This window comes from Cupressus sempervirens, chromosome 11 (genome assembly GCF_028749045.1).
Source record: "Cupressus sempervirens isolate cs-2001-9-10 chromosome 11, ASM2874904v1, whole genome shotgun sequence".
Classification (NCBI taxonomy): domain Eukaryota; kingdom Viridiplantae; phylum Streptophyta; class Pinopsida; order Cupressales; family Cupressaceae; genus Cupressus; species Cupressus sempervirens.
The window spans coordinates 63309905-63334280 of NC_143128.1; the positions used below are offsets into that span (position 1 = coordinate 63309905).

At 32.8% G+C, this 24376-nt stretch overlaps 1 protein-coding gene across 1 annotated transcript; it reads left to right on the forward strand.

Annotated features, from left to right (window-relative positions):
• The first annotated feature begins 9989 nt into the window (after nt 1–9989).
• On the forward strand, nt 9990–20158 carry LOC149528262 (AP-1 complex subunit mu-2). Its single transcript, XM_089811622.1, has 11 exons — nt 9990–10246; nt 15845–15991; nt 16292–16354; nt 16499–16675; nt 16768–16871; nt 18414–18521; nt 18669–18765; nt 18861–18958; nt 19117–19258; nt 19371–19493; nt 19870–20158. The coding sequence occupies exons 1-11, from the start codon at nt 10118–10120 to the stop codon at nt 19966–19968; spliced, it is 1287 nt and encodes a 428-aa protein (XP_089667748.1). The 5' UTR covers nt 9990–10117; the 3' UTR covers nt 19969–20158.
• Nucleotides 20159–24376: the final 4218 nt, after the last annotated feature.

Here is a 24376-nt window from a genome sequence, read left to right on the forward strand (position 1 = left end):
TTCTACAAGTTGGATATCAGATCTAGACATGTAGATGATGAAGTTGAGAAAGTGGCTAAATATCTAAATGGTTTGTGGGCATCAATTCAAGATGAGATTAGCTTTGTTAAGATGGATAGTGTGGAAGAAGCATATCAGTATGCCCTAAAAGGTAAAGAAAGATTGGCAAAGAAACATGATCAAAGACATAGAGGAAGAGGTGGTAAATTTCAAAGAAATAGAGGCAAAGCCTTTGGATAAAGTAGTAGATCTAAAGTACAAGAAAAAGGAAAATCTTATTCGAAATATCACAATACAAGGAGAAAAGTAACTAAACTAGAGGTAGCTATACTAGTTACTCTAGGAATAGTAATAATGGTTAGAGGGAAGATATGTCTTGGTTCAAAGTTACTTGGCATAAATGTGGTGAAGGACATAGGGCCTTTGAATATACTAGTTATGCTAAAAGGTTTGGAGGAAGTGGCAAAAATAGTTTTTCTTGTGGGGAATTTTTTGAAACACCTAATGAACCTAAGAATGGTGAGAATCTAATGATAAGAAGGGTCTTGTGGAATGAGAAATCAGATGAAGGTCCTATTTTGAGGAGAAGTTTATACAAAACCATATGTAAAATTGATGGTAAATTTTGCAAAGTGGTCATTGACAGTGGTAGTTCAGACAATTTGGCTTCTAAGAAACTAGTAAACAAGTTGAATTTGCAAAGGTTGAGACATCTGAGCCCTTATCATGTTGCTTAGATTCAGAGTGAACATAAATTACTAGTAAGTGAATAATACCTTGTGAAATTTAAAATTGAGAATTAGTTTGATGAAGTTTTGTGTAATATTATGCCTATGAATTGTTGTCACATTTTGATGGTTAGACCTTGGAAATATGATAGAAAAGCATTGCATGATGGTAGATTGTATCACTATACTATTTGGGCAAATGGGAAGAAGTAGATTTTCTTACCTTCGATTGAGAAACTTAATGAGACACAGTGTACTACACTAAGAGTTTATTTAGTGGATGGAAATTAATTTGTTAAAGAGACAAAGGAACATAAAATATGTCTTGCTTTGAGTCCTAGGAAGATTGAGAAACAATACAAACTTGACCATGCACTTGAGATAAAATATTTGTTAGATGAATTTTGAGATGTTATTTCTAAAGATGTTTTTGATGGATTACCTCCCATGAGAAGTATTAGTCATTGTGTGGATTTGATACCGAGAGCTAGCTTACTAAATAAAGGACACATAGACTAAACCCTACAGAGAATGTTGAATTGAGTAGAAAAGTACAATAACTGCTTGAGAGAGGTTTGATAAGAAAAATTTTGAGTCCTTGTGAAGTACCTACTCTATTGACACCTAAGAAGAATGGAGAATGGAGAATGTGCACTTATTTTAGAGCTATAAATAAAATCACAGTAAAGTAAATGTTTCCTTTTCCTAGGCTTGATGACATCATGGATTGTTTGGGTGGAGATGGATACTTTACCAAAATTGATTTGAAAAGTGGATACCATCATATCAAAATCAAAGAAGGTGATGAATGGAAAACAAATTTTAAGACTAATGAAGGTTTGTATGAGTGGTTAGTTATGCCTTTTGGTTTAACTAATGCACCTACTACTTTCATGAGATTGGTGAATGGACTTTAGAAGAATTTTTTGGAAAAAATTGTGATTGTATACCTTGATGACATACTGATTTTTCAATAAGACTAGAGATGAACACCTTGAGCATATCAGACAAGTGTCACAAAGATTGAAAGGAGAAAAGTTATTGATTAACTTGAAGAAATATTCTTTTATGAAAGAGGAGTAGATATGTTTGGGTTTTGTGATTTCAGTTGAAGGTTTGAAGATGGATCCTGAAAAGGTAAAAGCTATACTGGAATGGCCTACACTTGATACTATTGAAGAAGTTAGATCATTTCATGGATTGACAAGTTTTTATAGAAAGTTTATCAAAAATTTCAATTTAGTATGTAATGCTATGACAAAGACTATGAGAGGAGATCAAAAGGATTTCAAGTGGACACAAGGAGAAAATAGGAGTTTTGAAACATTAAAACAAAAGGTTGTAGAATTGCCTACACTTTCTTTTCTTGATTTCACTAAGGTTTTTCAAGTAGATTGTGATGCTAGTGGGAATTCATTTGGAGTTTTTGAGTCAAGAAGGATTACTTGTAGCTTTCTTTAGCGGTAAATTGAATGATGCTCAAAGAAAATAGTCAATTTATGATCATGAATTCTATGCTTTTCTTCAATCTTTGAAGAAGTGTAGACATTATTTGATGCCTAATAAATTTGTCTTGTGTATACATAACTAGGCCTTACAGTACATAGCAAGTCAAAACAAAATTGAATCAGAGATATATGAAGTGGATTAAATATTTGCAGAATTTCACCTTTGTATTAAAAAATAGAATTGGAAAAACAAACAAAATTTTTGATGCTTTGAGTAGAAGAAGGAATTTTCTAACAGAAATGAAGGTTGAAGTACTTGGTTTTGAGGATTTGAAAACTTTGTATGAAACTTGCCTTGATTTGGTAGAAACTTTGAAAGCTTGTAAGTATCATTTGATAGCTAAACAAGATAAGTGACTTGACTATTTCATTCAAGATGACATGTTATTCAAAGGAATTCAACTTTGCATACCTAGAGGATCTATGAGAAGCAACATCATTAAAGAGAAGCATAGTGGTGGACTTTCTGGACATTTTGGAAATGATAAGATATTGAAGTTGATTGTTGAAAGATACTATTGGCCATAGATGTATAAGGATATTCATAAATTAATGAGAAGTTGTGGAGTTTGTCAAGTAACTAAAGGAACTAGTCATAATTTGGGATTGTATTAACCTTTGCCTATTCCTATTAGATCGTGGGAAGATATAAGCATGGATTTTGCACTTGGATTGCCTAGTGCCTAGAACCTAGAGAGGTTTTGATTCTATCTTTGTGATAGTAGACATATTTTCTAAAATGACACAGTTCATACCTTGCAAGAAAACATCTCATGTAGTACATATAATAGAATTATTTTTCAAAGAGATAGTGAGATTACATGGATTTCTAAAGATAATTGTTTCATCTGGAGACACTAAGCTCACTGAAAACTTTTGGAAGACACTTTGGAAGAATATGGGTATTGAGCTTAAGTTTAGTTCTACATTTCACCCTCAAACTAATGGACAAACCAAAATTGTGAATAGAAGTTTAGGTAACTTGTTGAGATGTTTGGTTGGAAGTAAGCCTACAAATTCAGACATGGTCTTAACACAAGCTGAATTTGCATACAACAACTATGTGAACATAAGTACTAAGAAGACACCTTTTGAGATCATAAATGGATTAAATCCTAGAGGAACAACAGAGTTAAGAAACTTAAGTAAAGAAGAAAAGAGTAGTGTTGATGTTGAAGATTTTGTGAGTTTCATAAAGGATTTGCATGATGATGTAAGAGATACCTTTTAGAATAATACTCAAAAATACAAATAGTGAGTTGATTAGAGGAGAAGATATAATTATTTTAATGAAGGTGATCAAGTAATGATTCATTTGAAGAAAAACATATTCCCAATTGGAACATACAACAAATTGAAGATGAAGAAGTTTGAACCTTGTAAAATTATGAGAAAATTTGACAACAGAAATGCTTTGAAGTGGAATTTCCTGAAGATGTCGATATTTCACCATATTCAACATTTTTTATCTCTTTGAGTACCATGAGCCTGGAAGTGAGTTGACTGATAATCCATAATATCCAAAGAAGAAAGAGGAAGGCATTGAGAAGATCTTGAATATCAAAATAAGTAGAAGCACCAAAGGAAAGGATAACATAGAATACCTTGTTTAGTGGAAAGGAAAACTAATTGAAGAGAGTTCATAGATATCATAGGATGAACTAGATCTTTATGATTCAAGTTAGAAATTCTTAAGTCTTGATGTGGACATCATTTCTCTTCTTACCCTAGGTGTCTGATGTAGGAGAATCTTGGTTTAGCAAGCAATCTTGCATCAACCAAAAATATTTATTGTTTTCTATGCCACTGTATTGTTCTCAAAGTAGTAATTGTTGCTCTTGGTTTTAGGTTGTGCACAGTTCACATCATGTCGATGACTTATTCTAGATCCTTGTCCTAAGTGTGTGCACTGTGATATTTCTTATGTTAGAATGTATAAAATAACTGGGGGGTGAATCAGTTATCCAAGGTCTAGATGTACTAATTCAACAAATAAATACTTCACCTACTTTAGATCTAATCATGCATTTAGCTCAACCTCTATAGAAGATTATCAATAACATTAACTAGCAGTCCATTGTCCTAATAATAACATACTTGTAGAATGTAAAACATCAACAATAAATCATTACAAATAGCATTTACACAAGTTTGACACTAGGATTTAATGTGGAAACCCAATTTGGGAAAAAATACTAGTAACATGTCACCAATATTTCACTCTTCTGAAGTGAGCTCTTTTAAGATCCAACCCTATTAAAGGTTACAAAGCACACTATTAAATGTGACCTTGTTAAAAGATTTAATCACCTTATTAGGAGTGTCCTTGTTAGAGGACTTTAGAACATTCTATTAGAATACCACATTGATTAAAGGATTTACATGTAACTGTTAGGTCAACCTTGATTGAAGGATTTCAATCTTGATACAATGGTTAGAAAGTAATAGTAGGTTTTGATCTGACTAATATAACTCACTTTGTAAATATAGATCATAGTTTAGATCACGTGTTGATCTACTGACTGACCTTCATTGTCATCTTTGTCTCTAATATGTTTGGTAACCCTTCAAGCAATCACTCCTCACATCTCCACAACTCTTCTCAATGTCCTTAAGTTTTCCAATCAATAGCAGCAACAACTACTCCAACCTTGGTAAGGTCTTCACCAATTTTGTTGACCTCAACAACTTCTAAAGTTAGCCCTTACACCTCCTTAAATAGGTAATTCTAATCTTTTCCCATTTAAACACCACCACAGAAGTTAGGGTTTGGTTAGATTCATTGAATCCTTCCAACATTTTGTCTCCTCCTTTTTTTTTCTTCTAGAAACTTCTCCTTGAATCCTTGCATAGAAACTTGCAAACATAGTTTCCCTCAAATTAAATGATCCAACTCATCATTCCTTATCTTCAACACATTTTACACATCCCAAGAAATCAACTGTGTTGGCTAGAAATCATGGTTTTCTCATAAACTATTAAATGTTGTCCCTCAGCCAACATTGTGTTTTGATGCTCGGTTATCACAAGGTTACTTGGTTGCTACTAATATTTATCTTTGGCACATATGTTGACACTCGGTCAATATTGATGCTTGGTCAATACTACTTTTGCTCAGCACATATTGGTGCTTGGTTGACACTAGCATCACTTGACATACACTTCAAGTTCCTTAATCTTCTACTATTTTTCTCAGTCGAGCCTATGTATTTAGTCAATCTTTGATCACTTCTTCAACACTTCAGTACAACTGTCTTCTTCACTTGTAGTATAATTTAAATAATCACTTTATCTTGTCAAAGTCCAACTATTCAAGTGCTCATTGTAGTTTTCTCCAATAACTCAACCTTTCCTCAAAGTGCTATTGTTATGTCCAACTTCTCTCAAATCCTCTTCATCAATCATCTAGATATATCACTCAAATCAAATGGAAAATTATCTTACCAATTAGCTTTGACATCAATGACAACATAACAATTGTTCCAATTTTAGTTTCCAACATGTTATTTTTTGAGTTCTGTGTCATTCTTTGTAGTCTTTGTTTCCTGCAATTTTCATCTAGTGAGGCACGATGTTTCTATTCATGCAATTTTTGGTGATGACATGGTGTCTTGTGTAGTTGGGAGCTGACTCCTAACCCTCGTGTGGACCTATCCTTAAGTGCACATAATAATATGTTTTCCTCAGCTTGGGTTTTTACTCTTCCAAGACTGGACCTATAATGTAATTAAATGCTTGACTAGGCAACTTGTGCCTTAATTGGCTATATAAGAAGTTTTGATAGATGTAGGAAGGTAGAGATGGATAGAGCTGATGTTGATCTTGAAGTAGAAGATGTGATCCTAGACTTTGAATTGTAATTTTTATTCTATGTAAGGTTGAAACCCAAAAGGCCTCACAACACGACATGTTGCTTTTTATTATGTGAAGTTAAATAATTATACCTATTGAATTGATGCATATGGCCTTGTGTTCCTTTTTGTATATTTGATTAGGCTTTCTTTTTAAACTCTTAGAAAGGGTAGCTTGGGGTTTTCTCCTAGAGCTAACCTTGCCTTGCATCATAATTTTAATAAGTGAGGTTGCAAACAAAACTCAAAGATAGGCAATTATGGAATATCTTTCTCAAAACAAGTGAAAATGCAATTATTGAGCTCATGGAACACTTACAAATGAGAAAGTGGGAAAAATGTCATCTTACCAGAATCTATTGGGATCAATGTGTAAGAGCCATTACTTTAAACTTTAGAGGTCACTCTCATTTAGCTGATGATGAGAATTTGTATCAAAATAACTTGAGATAATGTGTGTATCCATGACCTATTGTTTTGGGTTTTTTTAATAGTCCTTTAAGCCTATATATTGAGGGCCTTAAATGGTTATTTGTTAGGCTCTCTTATTCTACTATTATGTTGTCAAGTCAAAGAAGATTGTATAAGATGTTATGATGTACTTATCTCTACTCAAGTAGTTTATGCCCAATACCTCTTTAAAGGTGATTTTTTCCGCTAGAAGTTGTAATTAAAGTTTCATATGTATGTGTTAGTTTCTCATTATTGTTATAAATTCTTACGTTTGTTTAATTTTAATTTTAATGGTTAATTGCATGTGCTTATAATGGGGTAGTTGAATTTATACACTTTAATCTTATATTCTCACCATTATTGTTCATCAATTTTACTACCATAGAAAATTAAGAAGTTGTAATTTTTTCAATCAAAGCAAAATAAAAATAATAGCTACTCTATAATTCAAGAATACACCCAAAGCCACACATGTTTTTTGGTACTCCTCAAACTATTCCTAAAAACTAGCATCCACAACTAGACATTAATTAATAAGAAGATAAAGGAAATGAAACCATGCAATATACATCTCAATCTAGTCTTTAAAATAGAATGCATTTAGATGGACCCTTATGATGTTCGTCTATATCTAAATATTTTATTTGTATGCATATGTGATTGCTACATGCTATGAGATTCTAAGAATCACATGCACTTTTAAGTCAAAGCAAAATGTAATGGTAAGATTCACATAACCATGCAATTTGACATTTATATTAATAAATGACTTAATGGTGTGTTAAGTTGGGCTCAATTCCATAGCCTTTACCTATCCCATACACAAATTCTAATATAGTTATTTGCACCTTATCCATCTCTACACATCTTCTAGCACAACCTTTATTTATTACACCACAAATATTTAAGGGTCTATTTGGTTTGTGGAATTAGACCAAAATTGACTTTTGCAAAACTGGATTTGGGAAATTTTGCATTTGTGTCCAAATTTTTAAAATGGAATTTGAATTGTAGAAATCTAATTTTACCTCAAAATCAAGTTATCAGACTTCCCACTAACTACCTAGAATTGGTAATCAAAACCTTATTACACTTTTTTTAGGAGTATACAAAAATTAGATTGAATTTTTTTTGCTGCCTACAACTTCAACATTTTTTACCTACAAAATAATTTGAATCTCACAATAGGAAGCAAAATTTGAATCTTGGAAAGCCCCGTAGCTGCTCTTATACGTGGATTTTGCAAATTTCTAATCTTGAAAAAACCACTCACGAGCCAAAACTTGAGGCTAGTTTAAGGAAAGCATGTCCACTAACCTCAACCCGATGAAAATTGTAGTTCTCCTCTCTTTTAATGGAAAATCAGCCACAAAAAATTCTCTAACTCTAGATCATTTTTTTTCAAGAACACTAACATATAAAAGATAGACCCCAGAGAAAGAAAAGAAAATACACTCATAAAAAACAACACACAATCTCTGCAAATTTACATAGAAACTAAATAGAAATGATCTCAAACACTCAGAATTCAATCAAAGCTCCAATTTTTATCATTGGTTAAAAGACTCTCCAAAATCTCTATAGTTCACAAAGACGTGGTCTCATACACCCAAATTTCACTCAAGACCCCAACTTTCAGCATAAAAGAAGGAATATATTTGATTAAGACTAGAACATTACAATGTCTCCTACAACAAGTTGCCAAAAGTGACGTCTTTCATTTCTACTTGAAATGGATGTAGGAATGCAAAGAGATTAGAAGTCACCTGGGTGAGAAGTGAAGCATGCCAATGCCCATGGAAATTGAATTACAGAGGCATACCAATGCTCATGCAAAATAAATAACCCTCATTATTTAAAAAATACTTCACAGTCTCTAAAAAATCATAGATAAAACAAACATAATAGATCTCAAACACTCAAAACATGAACTTTTAGCACTCGTAAAAACAACTCACAATCTCTGCAAATTTACATAGAAACTAAATAGAAATGATCTCAAACACTCAAAATTCACTCAAAGCTCCAATTCTTATCACTGGTTAAAAGACTTTCCAAAATCTCAGCAATTCACAAAGACACGGTCTCATACACCTAAATTTTACTCAAAACCCCAACTTTCAGCACAAAAGAAGGAATATATTTGATTAAGACTAGAACATTACAATGTCTCTTACAACAAGTTGCCAAAAGTGACTTCTTTGATTTCTACATGAAATGGATGTAGGAATGCAAAGAGATTAAAAGTCACCTGGGTGAGAAGTGAAGCATGCTAGTGCCCATGGAAATTGAATTACAAAAGCATACCAGTGCTCATGCAAAAAAAAAATCCTAATTGCAATTCTAATTTGAAGAACTAAACATAGAAATCTAATCTTCCCACTCATCTTCCAGATGAACCAAACAGTTCTACTAAATTTGCAAAAATCATTTTAAAGATTTGCAAAACCTTGATTGGGCTAAATTGAGAGTTGTAGAAATCTCAATTTCTACAACTCCATAAACCAAATAGACCCTAAAGGCATTCACTTCCTACTTGGAATCTACTATCTTAGGTCATTATTACATGCATGGGGTTGGTACCTATGGATTAAACCCTTGCCTTTTCAAAGTTCAAATCAAAATTTAGCCAACTCTCACACAATACACTAATATTTGTGAGCCAACTAAACACATATATGTGCAATTAGATTATATTTTTTTAAAGACATTCACTCAATTTCACATCCCTCTTCTCTCACACATCCTCTCTTATTCTAGAATGATTCAAAGAGTAATTAGTAGCAAAACATTTTAGTTTAGTGCATTTAAAGGATAAGATATGTACATTTATGAGGCTAATCTAGGTAAACATGTCCTCTAGCAACATAACAACAATCCTTTAAATGTATTTCTAAACTGCAATCTCTATATAGTAGAAAAAGAGAGAGCAAATAGAAATCACTTAGTATAATTATAAAATTTAAATTCATATTGATTAGGATGAAATTTTAAACATGAATATATGAGAAACACCCAAATCTATAATCTCAATTCTTGACAAAATTTAAATCCAATCTAAAATTGTAAAAATACCTAATAAAAAGATAAGTAGAATAATAAAATACAAATAAACATTAATTACAATTAGATTTTAATATACTACATATAGAATATTCAAATATAATCTCAACTCTTGACAAAATTTAGATCTAATTTAAAATCTTAAAAGCACCACAAAAAGACAATTTATATATTTTCTTTGAAGGGGGGAATTTTTTTTAAAAAATCAATCATAAAAACTATATGTAATATTATCCTCTTCATATCCTAGTAATTTGATTATCCTCTTCACATTCTATAGTAACTTTAAGAAAGGGCTTATTTTTATTTACATTATTGTGATTAATAAAATAACACAAGCCTTAACTTTCTGGTACTTACCTGTAACCTTAGCACCCAGTCATTTCACTTTTAAAACGACTCTCATTTTCAGCAGTGTATTTTTCATTTTCCCCCGTGATGATGAACAACATGAGGAATTGAGCCTACGAATCGTTCGACAAAATTCCGCGTCTGAATTTGTCAAAGATTGGCAATGGCGGGTGCTGCATCCGCCTTGTTCCTTCTGGATATGAAGGGCCGTGTCCTCATTTGGCGAGATTATCGTGGCGATGTCTCTTCATCTCAAGCGGAACGTTTTTTCTCAAAGCTCATCGAAAAGGAGGTACTCAATTTCAACGAATCTCATCTGATCTCATGTTGCTTTTCAGTTGTTCATTTGATCAGGCCGATAAAATTTTAGAGAACTGTAAGTGGATGTTTGGAGTGGAGCCCATAATCTTTTAGTTACAGGAGGACATCTGAAGATCACTTGGCTTTCCTAGGGTTTGATGGAAAGGTAGATTATGTAAAGGATGGGGATGAAAATGGTCAAACAGATGGGAAATCAATGAAATTTATAATAGTTACTTGAATTTTCTATAGATCGCAACTAGAGCAGATCCGCTTTCCTTTTGGTTTTGAAATGCCAAACGCTTTTCAATCTGGGAGATGTGATTTTCTTTTTATTACATATAGCTATTGTTGAATGGAGTTTAGTCCAGGGTTGATGAGACTGCGATAGTTTTATATAAACTATCCTCATTTTTCACCTAGGGCAGGTGACAGAATTCATTCTTATGTAACGATTATACAATACTGCCATTTCTAATCACTGACCGATTGGTATTCTGATCAAGTGGTCCCTCCATTTTTCCCACAGTTGGCGTGCGAGTGAATAAATTTAAGATTCAATTTTTACAAAGGCATCTTGTGTTACAGCTGCCCATTGGCTTTATCATTAGAAAACAAATAAATCAATTACATCAGATTGCATATTGCAAGCACTAGATCTGTGTCTGAAGGCATATCGTCGAAACATTTTTAATGAACTGCATAGAAAATTTCAAGCAGTCATCTGGAAAAGCTTAGACAATATTAATTATGTAACAACTGTTAACTTTTCATCAATGTTTCGTAATGTTAGCGTTTGAAATCTGAAAATTCGTACAAAAGTGAGATAGTTACTGTTAAACTATAAAAGACCCGGGGAAGCCTTCAAATTTCTAGTAATAAATTAATTTGAGGGAAAGGTTTGCCAGGAAGGTATATTGCCGAAACTTTTTTGGTTGGACAGTAAAGGAAATATTAAGATATTATCCTAAATAGTGTAAACGATGCAAATTATATAACAAATGACATTTTTAGCTGTTTTTAGGGAATTTAGGGTTTGAAATTTATTGTAATTACCACAAGACTAACAAGTCCAACAAAAGATTTCCTTCTTTCAATTTCTGAAGATAAATCATTTTAACAGAAGAATTGTGCAGGTAATTGTTACCTTAGTTTTGTTAATAGGTATATAATGGTCCTGTGCAAGTTAGAGACCATAATTTTTTCCTATTTGTATTTCTGATTAGATTTTGGAATCATTAGGAGAAGACGTGGTTCCACCCAACACAACATATTCAACTCTTCTCTACATATTTCAAACCATGCATCGAAAACCATCACTATGTATTTCTTAGGAAGCTTTCTATACGAAGGATTCCATCTGTCAAAACATTTATCAAAACAATTTGAGCTTGGTACAGCAAACTTTCTTCTCTCATTTGCAGTGCCTGCTCAAATTATCTGGCCAGAAAGCCTCCACTGCATTTTGAGTTGAAGAATTCACTTTTATCACTATTTAAAATAGTCGTTGAAATCATTAATGCAGGGAAAACCCAGAGGCATATGCTTCTCCATAGCTACACACCCTTACAGTTTAGCTCTTTCAATGGATTTTAAAATGAAAGCAATTTAATAGAATGAAAAAAAAATAGTATAGCACTTGATTTGTTAATGTTTGGTAGCTTCTGTCAGATAACTCTTTGGATATACATGTAATTATATATGAGATATAATTCTATGTGAGATATAAACTTATTATATGTGAGAAATATATATATATATATATATATATATATATATATATATAGATAACAATAATTAAGTTTATATAAATTAATTATTTGATTATTGAATAGACATTCTATTCAATAACCTATGCTCAATATAAATGAGAGGATATTGCATATGGAAAACATATACCTCAAACAGGCAATGCCAGTACATTTGCAGCAGATCCAGAAATCTCAACATGGTATCAAAGCAGGTTGCAAGTGTAATCATAGAAGCCATGGAGAATGCAAGGACAATTCATGTAGTTGAGCAGGATGAGATAAAATTAGTGGGGTTTGTCATGCAGGAAAACTAAATTTTGCATTATCTACAAAAATGATGCTACTGTAGCACCGATTAATATTGTGACTGTTTGTGAAGATATATTTTTTTCTCTATATGAAATAAGAGTGTTTTATTTTTAGTGCTATCAGATCATAGATGTCATATCCATCTTTGACATGAGCATATATTGTTTCATCATATGCAAAATTGTAAAGGGAACTCGAGACCGCCTGAAATAATTTATTGCACACTATTGGGTTATTTGAACTTTTCCAATCCAAAGTAACCTCGTCAAAGATTTGACATACATGTTCCCTTAGTAATGCGCAGAGGCATATTGCATTGAAAGCCTTCTGAGACTTGCGTGTAATGAAATTTTTGTTGATTCCATTCCCGCAGTGTGTCATAGCATGTCAACAATGTGGTGCTGTAGGCAATGACAAGTTGTGGCGAGCATGGATTATAGATATCTTCTAGCGCGGAATGAGGAGCTCCCAGATACAAATTCCACATTTTCTTTCTCTCACACTGTATGCCTGAAATTATTCACATACTCTCTATTTTGGAAGTCAGACTGCATTAATGCTGCCACCGTAGGAAGACTCTGCGATTGCCACAAATTGAAGGAAGTTTAGAAGAAATAATTTTGAGTGTGCCATCTCATGCGCCACGGAAGCAAAGAGGATTGGCCTCCAATGTGGATCTGAAAACTTGACGAAGAGAACTTCAATATTACATGCAGAATTTATTCCTAGAAACACGTGTGCTAATGTTTCTTCCCCATAATATTATCTATAGTGTTAAACATTCAAATGTTGATAGACAAATTTCATTAGTGAAATGAAAAACACAATGTCTTATTTGGAAGAAGTTGTTGAAGTTAAAAGTGGTGGTTATTATCGTGGACATGAGTGGGGACAGAAAATTAAGGTACAGGCTATGGAGTGAGGAGGACATTGATGACTAATATCAGATTTAGAGGGAATTTGACACTTCATCAAAAGCAATATTGAATGAAGAACTCTAAAAATTGATGTTCAAAGGGAGATTGAGATTTAGAGGGAGGTTGACATTTTAGACAACCTTGAAACAGAGGGAGAAGACTGAGGATGCTATTTTGTTAACCTTCAATGAACCCGATCTTATTGATTAAAAGGGAGTAAACCATGTTGAGATGATTTCTCTGAAGTTCAATAAGTTGTCACAATCAAGAGGACTGTGACTATGTATGGGCCTACCCCCTGTGTGCATCATGAGGAAGTGACGACTTCCAAATGATGTCACTTGTATTTGGGAGAAGATGTTGTAAGGTGACGATCTTACAATCAACTTGTATTATGAGATCTAATAAATTGAGTAAATGGTGAATGTCTTGTATCTCAACATTCTGGGAGGCCATTACCCTTAGAGTACTTGGTGAATATCATTGATATTCCGAGAGGCCAATACTCTCGATATCAAATGTGATATCTAAACGTTTTGAGTAAGTGGTGAATATCATTGATATTTTGGGAGGCCAATACTCTTGATATCAAATGTGATATCAAAACTTTTTGAGTAAGTGGTGAATCTCATTGATATTTTGGAAGACCAATACTCTTGATATCAAATGTGATATCAAACCTTGTTTTTGAGTACTTGATGAATATCAGATGTCGATATTCTGGGAGATCAAGACTCTTGATATCAAATGTGATATCATACCCTAGTTTGAGAAATTGATGAATATCATATGTTGATATTCTAAAGATCAATACTCTTGATATCATATGCTATATTAAATGGTGGAAAACTTCTGAGATATCCTTAAATTACTAATGGTGTAATATTTGTCTTGTGTTTATCCTCCCTTGTTAAGAGGGAGTGTTAATGTTTGGTAGCTTCTGTCGGATAACTCTTTGGATATACATGTAATTATATATGAGATATAATTCTATGTGAGATATAAACTTATTATATGTGAGAAATATATATATATATATAACAATAATTAAGTTTATATAAATTAATTATTTGATTATTGAATAGACATGTCTATTCAATAACCTATACTCAATATAAATGAGAGGATGTTGCATATGGAAAACATATACCTCAAACAGGCAATGCCATTACATTTGCAGCAGATCCGGAAATCGCAACATAATTAACCTGGATTAGCATGCTCATGATATTACCCTATTTGGGGTCTTTGGGTGTTCTTCCGGGTCCTTTTATGCATGGCTTTGGGCTATTATTGTTGTTTGACTGTATTGGTTGGTAAAATAAAAATAAAAATAAGAAACAAGAAAATGACCATAATACAAGTTCAACTTGCCCTTGCCTATGCTTATAAGATGGTTTATAGGGTGGAAGTAGTAGCATGCCTGGTTCAATTGGCAAGAGCTTCTTGTGGTAGGCATGAGATCACTAGGTCAAGTCTCCCAACAACCTGCACGGTACCTCAAGACTTGTAAAGCCATCATCACTGGTCATGACAAAAAGTTCACCTAGTGCATTACAGTTTGTAAGGGGGCTAGCCTATTCCTGCAGTCTAAAAAAATAGAATTGTTCAGACATGTATGTGCAGATTTAGTGAATGCTATTGTAGACATCCTATATCTATATATTCTCCAAAAGGCTTATAAAAGAAGATGCCCTTTGTGGAAAATAATACGTATAATTTCTACATGCAAAAATATAGAAATGACATGTATACGTGCAAGGCGAGTGCTTTCAAATTTACTATTATTTTATATTTTTTAGTGTCTGGTAAACATTTTTAATGTCACCAGTGATGGTCACACAGCACGCCTCCGGCCCCAGGCAAAACACTTTTGACCCGGACCTATGAACTGGTGAGGCCACAAATGGGGGACCTCATCCACATTTAACAAAGTTGAGGCTCAATTCTGCGAGCAAATTGGCACAAGCCTGCAATAACAATGGTGGAATGGCGGTTTGAACCTTGTTGGTCACAACAACATCAGCACCACAACTTAACCAACACACTAAGTGGTGAACCTTGCTTTTAATATTACTAAGCAGTAAAGGAGGTATCACTGTTAATATTTGTCAATTTGCTGTCCATATTTTAACAATCCTTCATTTGAATCCATGTATCTTCTAGTCCTGGGCGATTGAGGATTCTTTAGTTAGTTTGTGTCCACTTTCTTTAAAACTGGTAATAAAACCGTTTTGAGAGGAATAAAATTCTTACATGGATCTATTAATTAGAACTCTTTTAAAACAGTGGAAAGAACACAAGAAACTGTACTTTCTGTTGACTCATCTATACTATGTGTGCATCGTGCACTTAAAAATTCCAATGTTGTACAAAGAAGCTTTTCAGATATGGAATATTTACATAGAGCTATGCAAATTACTTAAAGACATTTAGGTGGCCAATGTCACTGTGTATAGCATTTAATAAATTACATTGTCTCGTATGTGTATATTTATTAAATGTACTGCCATCTGTTATATCTTGTCTCTTATAAGGCTGAACTGGCCATGTGCGAGAGGATGGTTTCAACATGTGTGTTTGACTAGTTTTTTTATGGAATTACATGGACAGGGTGATCCCACGTTACAAAATCCAGTAGTCTATGACAATGGGGTGACTTACATGTTCATTCAGCATAACAATATCTACCTCATGACAGCATCGAGACAGAACTCTAATGCAGCTAGCTTACTATTATTTTTACATCGAGTTGTGGATGTAAGTTCAACAATCTGCACTTCTCATTCACAATTTATTTCTTGTCTGAGGCTCTATTTTCAATTATCAAATGGGATATTACATTTAGGGAACTTACTGAAGCTGTAGAGCAAGGGATTCTAGTGTATGCATATAATTCTTTCATTTGCAGCTATTGCACACATATATAGGTGTTATTACAGTAAACAAGATTTGTTAATGTTCCTCATTGTTTTCTGCTATGATTAGTTTGTTGCTATAACTGATTCACATATCAAATTTAGATTGTGTTTTGGATTGTCATGTGTTTTACTTCTGCAGGTATTTAAACACTATTTTGAAGAGCTAGAAGAAGAGTCTTTGAGAGACAATTTTGTCGTTGTTGTGAGTGTACACATCTATTTTTAATCTGAGCCACAGAGGATCGAGGGTTCAGAATTCCTTGTAATGAACTATTTGAGAATATTTTATCATTTAAAATTTAAATTATTTGTATATCATTTCACTACTTGTATTTCCCATGTGCAGTATGAACTACTAGATGAAATAATGGATTTCGGGTACCCTCAATATACAGAGGCAAAGATTCTTAGTGAATTCATCAAAACAGATGCTTACAGGATGGAAGTCACTCAGCGGCCTCCAATGGCTGTTACAAATGCAGTTTCCTGGCGAAGTGAAGGAATACGATACAAGAAAAATGAGGTTGAAGGCTAATCCAGATTTAACTTTGTGCTTTGCTTGAATATGGCAATTGATATTTTCACTAATTTTATGCTTTTAATTTGTTATTAAAGGTCTTTTTGGATGTAGTAGAAAGTGTAAATATTCTTGTGAATAGCAATGGGCAAATAGTGCGATCTGATGTAGTTGGAGCACTGAAGATGAGAGCTTACTTGAGGTAGTTTTTTCCTACTCCATGCATAATCTTATAATTGAGTCCTTATAGAAATAACAACTAATAGACTACAAAGAGGAAACATGGAATATTTCCCTTAATTTCTGCTAAGTTGATACACTGTAAACTCCAGCCAGGTTCTTGGGGAATATTATAATGTTACCAAACACCTATTTTCTTAAATATGTGCCTTACTTGTGAAATGCCTTGAAATAGGATAACCCACATTTTCTAAACTGAAATTCCCATGTATGCTATACACAGCTGAATGGATAGACATGTACCATGAGAATGGGAAATGAGAAATGAAACATAAATGGGTGCATTGGCACATGGGAGTTCTCAGATTTTATGGTTAATAAACATTTTGTGTTTATTTTTAGGTGGTTGAATTATTAAGTACCATCAGACAAAGAATCTACAAATTGTTCAAACTTTTATAAGTACAAATATTATATTCATATTTATTGTTAAGATTTAATAAATAACAAATTTTTGGTCTCGAAACGACCAACTTAATTGCTGGATACTTGCATTTCAACAGATTACATGCTTCAGCAAGAATAAAACAAATATAGAAGAATAATGAACTGTGGTGAGTGATTGAATAGAGTCCAATTTTTTGGAGTTTAGAGTGGCAGATTAAAAGTCAAAAATTATAATGGGCAAATATTGAAGTTTTACTGGAAATCAGGATTTCTTTTTAAATTTTATATTTGCTGATTTGATAAGTCATCTTTTGCAGGCCAGAAATTACAAAAGAAACATACATTCCTCAGAAATATTCTTTTTGGGATATGATGTCCTCTTATCTGTTTTGTTTCTGTCAACATAGGAATCAACCTGTTTGCTGAAGAAATTACACGGATGTAGTTTTCCTTCTCGATTTTTTGCAATTTAGATTGTTTATAAATTATTAATAATAGCATGCAATCCTAATGCAAGTTCAAAACGAGTACTACTTCTTTGCAAGGCACTTTTGTTAAAACTTAAAAGTAATGTTTAAATAAGCTAGTGTTTTTTTTTCTTCAGAACTATTTATTAGCCATGAAGCTGGATTATGCTGCACTGGGTCCCATGCCCAGAACAGGTCCAATTCCTACGGTTTGTAGGTCTTTCCTGGGTCTGTAATAGATGTATGATGAATTTGGTCAGTACACCCGTGCCCTTTACATATCATGGCTGAAGCTAGATCCCCACAGCCGATCTTTGGAAAAAATCATAATGAAAAAATACAAAAAAAGAATAAAATACTGATATGTATAGATCATTAGATGTTTTATATTATTGTTGAGTTCTGGAAGTAGTTTGACCAGTAATGATTTCTCTGTTTTATACACATGCCATAAAATATTAAACCTTTATAACTTTTGATTTAATATTTGGCATTAAATTATTGATTGTCTCATGGTTAATTTAGCATGTTTTGTGCGTAATATGGCTGTTAGTATTTTTATTTATTTGTAATATACTTTTAACATGACTGCTGAGATGTTACATAGCAAGCTGTTAATGGCAAGTGTATTTTGATTCACTTTTTTTCAGTGGAATGCCAGAATGCAAACTTGGACTCAATGACAGGGTGCTGCTAGAAGCTCAAGGCAAAGCGTCAAAGGGTAAAGCAATTGACTTGGATGACATCAAGTTTCATCAGTATGCAATCAAGCTCATTTTCTTATTCAATTCCTTAAACTATCATTATTTTGTTTTATACGAAAGTTCATGCAAATTCCTTTGATGTTGTACTTAGTCTTTTTTTCCCTTGAAAAGATGCATGTTAATTTCTATTTCTTCTGTCAGGTGTGTTCGTCTTGCTCGTTTTGAAAATGATAGAACTATATCCTTCATACCTCCTGACGGGACTTTTGATCTTATGAACTATAGGCTTAGCACACAGGTTTGTTCAAGAGAACACAGTTGTCAAATCTTTGGAGGTCTGTTACGAAGGATTTCCTTCTAAGTAGGTTTCAATATATTTTTATTACTTTGCAGGTAAAGCCATTGATATGGGTTGAAGCTCAAGTAGAAAAGCATTCAAGAAGCCGGGTAGAATATTTGGTGAGAGCACGCAGCCAATACAAAGATCGCAGGTTTCAAGTTATCTCTGGCTTATGTATGCCTTTATTTTAGATCTCAAATATCTTCTGTTTAGATAGATCTTTCTAACATCCTGGCTTCAGGGACTGGTTTGAGTATGATATTTCTGTGTATTTGCTAATTTGTCTCATGGTTTTCTTTAACTTTGCAGTACGGCAACAAATGTTGAAATTGAATTGCCAGTACCAGCTGATGCATCTACACCTCATGTACGCACGTCAATGGGTTCTTCTGCATACTCCCCAGAGAGGGATGCTTTGCTTTGGAAAATAAAATCATTTCCTGGTGGAAAGGTATCCTGCAGGTTTCATTGGTTTTCTTGTTCGAGGATAGTTAACAGTACCATGGTTCTGGATCCTGATGTTTTAGTTCCTTGATTGACTTATTATGTGGGTTTTGATTCAGGAATACGTATTGAGGGCTGAATTTAGCCTTTCTAGCATAACTGCTGAAGAAGCAACCCCAGAAAAGCGGGCGCCTATTCGTGTCAAATTTGAGATACCATATTTTACTGTATCAGGAATTCAGGTCATTTCTTTACTTTAGTTTACAAATGCAGATTATTGCTTTTGCGAGTATCATTACCTCATTATCATGATTTATAAATTATCAGAAAATTTGGATCGGCTCAGGTCTTTTTGGGCCGACACTATAGATTTTTTGACTCCATTGAAGTCACCACAGTGTTGGACCCTTTTTTGTGTTCACTTCTATATTTCTGATGAGAACAAGCTCATTACTTATATTTATATTGGCCTTAGTGAAAATCATTATACTTTTTAAATATTTAGCTCCACAAATAAATTTTTGCATTGAATAAATGGTTGAGAATTTACGTTTTGTTAATTTATATTTAGGCTACTACTTTATACCAACTTTTTTTTGTTGCAATTCTTTACTGCAGGTCAGATATCTGAAAATCATTGAAAAGAGTGGATATCAAGCACTGCCATGGGTTAGGTACATTACAACGGCAGGTGAATATGAACTAAGAATGATCTAGACAAAGTGATAACTGAGAAATGTTGCAAAAAAGAGAGAATGTTGTATTTGGTCATTCTGGTCGCTTATTTAGTTGTTTTCAGTTTCTGAATGGAGGATCAAGCAGAAGGATGTTATTTGACTATCTGCCTAACAGCTGTGTGTAACAGTCTTGTTAAAAATCCATCACAAATTTGGTTTTGCCGTGTTCATCATTCTTTCTTACTATGTATTCATATTGCTTTCAACCGTGGTATCTCAATCTCACCTAATTTACTCTTCAAGGGAAAAAAAAACCTTAGGAACAAACGTCGGTCATGAAGTTTTTTGTGTGATTGCAATCGTTTTAAGTGTAAGAATCATCATGGTAATTTCCTTAGACATATAGTAAGTCTATTTGAGCTTCACAGAAGTGGATCGGCTTGTATTGCCACTCTTATATGGCTGTTATCTTTTGATATTTTACCCAGCTACAGTTAACAAGTTTTGCAAAATTTGTTAGTATTAGGTCTCTAATGATCAGTAGTTTTTAATGTTTGTATGTCATTTACTATTTTCTAAAATAATGTGACAATATGGGAAGTGGGGTTCCCATTTAGATTGACACTTTTTTCATTTTACGTTATGTCTTCAAAGACAATGTATCATGTAAGATGTCTGAGGAGTGTATAGGAGTGATTTATAATGTGAATTTGGAATACATCAGGCGATCTTTACTAATTAATCATGCATATGAGCATTATTGAAAATGTATAATAAATTTAAAATGGAGCACCTCATTTGATAGGTGGATTTTTAAACTTCAGGATTTACATTCCATGTTGAGATTGCTAACTCATTATGAACTAGGGCAGCTGAATTTATGCCCTCTTTGGGCTCATGAGTTTGGGACAGGCTTTAGGAAACCATTCTATGGTTTTCAGTTTTGGGTTTGCCCAAATATGATATGCTAAGATGAAATCTTTAGTACTCACTTGTATATGCATGGGATCTGCTATTAATATTTCTCCAAAAAAGGTTGAAAAGGTTGAAGCTCTTAAAATGTATCATAATCTATGTGATCATGATAACACATTTAAATACTCATTCAATGTCAAATTCTTTGTAAGGAACTTTTAAAGGTATACCTTATTCTAATGTTTTATTTTGTGTTACATGCTATTTATTCTGGTTGCAACTAATCGATCTATCTATTCAGCATTTCTCTCATATATTTATGATTTATTTCGAAAATTGATGTAATGTGCTAGAATTTGCAAACTTTTATTAGCATTCACTTATCATCCTCGTGTGTCTTCATCTCTCTTAGACACTCAAATGAGCAAAATAATGGGGAAGCATTTAGATTGGGTGCAAAGGAATAAGAAATTTGCATGCATTTCTCGAGGGTTCTTTCTTTTTTTTTATATTGTTCACTCAGTTTTGCAACACGATTCAATGTGTTTTTCTAGCACTACAATGACAATCCTTCCAATTTAATTTATTTAGTATCTTCAATCCTAGACCAGAGTTGGCAACAAATATTTAAACAAAGATGAATATAGGACACCAAAACAAACATCTATATATTATGTAGGGTTAGATACAACACGTAGGTTGAATCCACAATTGCAAACTAGACCCACATACATGGTCCAAGACGCAACACATTTAAGGCGCGTTGTAGAGAGAAAGACCATACTTATAAGCTAGAAACAATCAAGTTTAGGGTTCTTAAACAAAGAACGCCATTCTTCAATAATAAGATTAAGTATCATCATTTATTTTTCATACATTTTTAGCATTCCAATTTATAATTATTTTGAAAGGTGTTTTAGTGAGGTAGCAAGGCATATAACATCATTTTGGTATTATGCAAATAAAGCCAAACAATGAGTGTATATGAAGAATTAATTATTAAAAATATATATATATATATATATATATTAGTAAATGGCTTTGTCATGTGTTTTTATTAATTTTTGTCAAAATTTACATATTCCTTTACTTAGTTTGGGTATTGCAAGAAAAAGATGAAGGCATGAAAAATCTCCAGTATAGTTTCAGATTGAAGTTCTATAACTAATAGAGAAAAAGTAAAGGAGCATACCTTTTATGACATTTTTATCAAGGGCATACCTTTGTTTGCAGTTTATTTATAATGGCATACCTTGGTATAATAAAAAATATAAGAATATAACATTGGAAAATATACATAGATCATAATATATATAATGAATTCATATTCATGTGTTACTTGTGAATACACCAATTGCTTGGTATTTGTAACCCATCTCAAGTGTTCTTGCATATATGGTTAGGAAAAATCTAGATCTTGCATCATAACTAGTAGCATCAAAATGATTAAGGATATAAGGAGAAATTAAAATTTCTTATGTGTGGTAAGAAGTTGGAAAGATATAAAGAGAAAATAATATAAAATAATTTCTTACGTTTTGTAATAAGTTGGAGAGTAAATGGGTTATAGGTTGGGTTTAGTACTCATGCATAAAATCTTTATTTGTTATGTTTCAAATTTGACTATCTACATATTTGTGCAAATATTATCTACATGTTTTGAATTTATATTTGAATAATTAAATGTAATGAATCTTAATAATTATTATGTAAACTTTGTAATGGTTTAGGTTTGGATTGATATAGAGAGATAGGTTAGCCTAGGGTAAATATTGGATATAATTTTTATAAAATCTCTAGTATAAACTATCTTAATATAGCTAGGAACATGTAATCCTTCAAATTGATTATATCTATCTAATTATTTTTAAAATTGATTATATTGAATCATACTAGACTAGTTATTAAAGTTAGTATGTTAGATTGGGAAATTCGAGTTTTGGAAAAGTTAAAGTGTGGTTTCTACTTAATCTTACTTTATATCTATGGAATTGAGCCAGTCAATTTCTAAGGTAATAAGTATTATATTAATTTTATGAAGGAAACATTTTATTCAATTCACAAATAATAATGTTCCTTTTATTCTTAATGATCAACTTTAGTACTCCCTTAATTGTGCATATGTTTGCAACTAATATTGTTAAATTATTTTAGCAAGCCCTTAATTCTTTGTAATTTTGAATTTAAGCACCAATTAGTAATTGACCCCATTTTGATGGTGTTGATTACAATCTCAAAGTCTTCTTTGATTTCAAGGTTTTTGCACATGACTAGTCCTTCAAACAAAGCATCTAGTTCTATAATGTTGTTAGTGGCTTTCCCAATGGCTTTAGCTATTTTGTTGCAAATGTCACCTTCCCAATTATGGATGATGCATCTAATCCCGGTTGAACTAGGATTTTTGTGGAATGCCCAATCAAAATTTTGTTTGCACCAATTTAATTGAGGAGGGAACCATTTACATTTTTTACTTGCTTCTAAAGAATATTTTCGACCTTTTCCATAATTAGGGGGAAGCTTTAGATTATACCAATCATTTTGGATTTCATCATACCATTGTGAGAAGATGTTATTTGAGGATCTTATCTATCCAAGTCTATTATTTGTAATTTGGAGAATGCTCATTTCTATCATGTTAATTAGATTATCTCTATTTATCTTTTTATTGCAGAAAATCATGTCATTGCATTCCTTCCACAATTTCCAAATAAATATTGATGGGGCAATTTTGGTTAAAGGGTAGAAGTTGTTTTTTAATGGGTTAGATAAGATGAGATAAGATAAATTTATTAATGTCCAACAAAAGACCAATGAGAATCTAAGGGATTGGAAATAGTACAAAGGGCAAACGCCAGCAGAGGGAACACCAAATGGCGTCCGCAAAAAGAACATGAAAGAAAAACAACAAAAGAACCAAGAAAAAGAATAACAACAGCTAAGGACTCCTCATAGGAGAGAAGTAGTTCAGAACGGAAAGGTGGACATTAGGGCAATCAACTACAAATACATAATGGTAATTTTTTAAGTAACCAAAACAAACAAGTTTGCACGTAAGGACAATTTTGCAGGATGTGATCAATAGTTTCTTCTTGGGCTTCACATAGTGCACATCCAGATAGACCTTCAAATCCAATTTTCTTAAACCATTTTGTGGTTAGGATTCCTTTTTGTAGTGTGAAACATGTGAATATGCCTCCTTTAAGAAGGCATAATTTATCCCAAAATAACTGGAGTGTTAATTCAATTTGGTTCTAACTCTAGTTACTAACTAAAGATTGATATTTGTCTTTTATGTTGTAATTCTCTATTTTGGAACCCAACCAAACTAGAGTCATTCAAGTGTTTAGGGTTAATATTTCTAGAAGCTAGAGCAGAAGAAAGCTCTAATCTTTCATCATCTGTCAGAGGGGTGTTCTATGGAGATCTTCATTTCCATGCAAGGTTATGATCACCTTTGGAAAATTCAACATAGTTATTTAAGGTTTCCCGTGTAAATTGGTGAGAGTGGCCAAAGTATTAGGGGATATAGACTC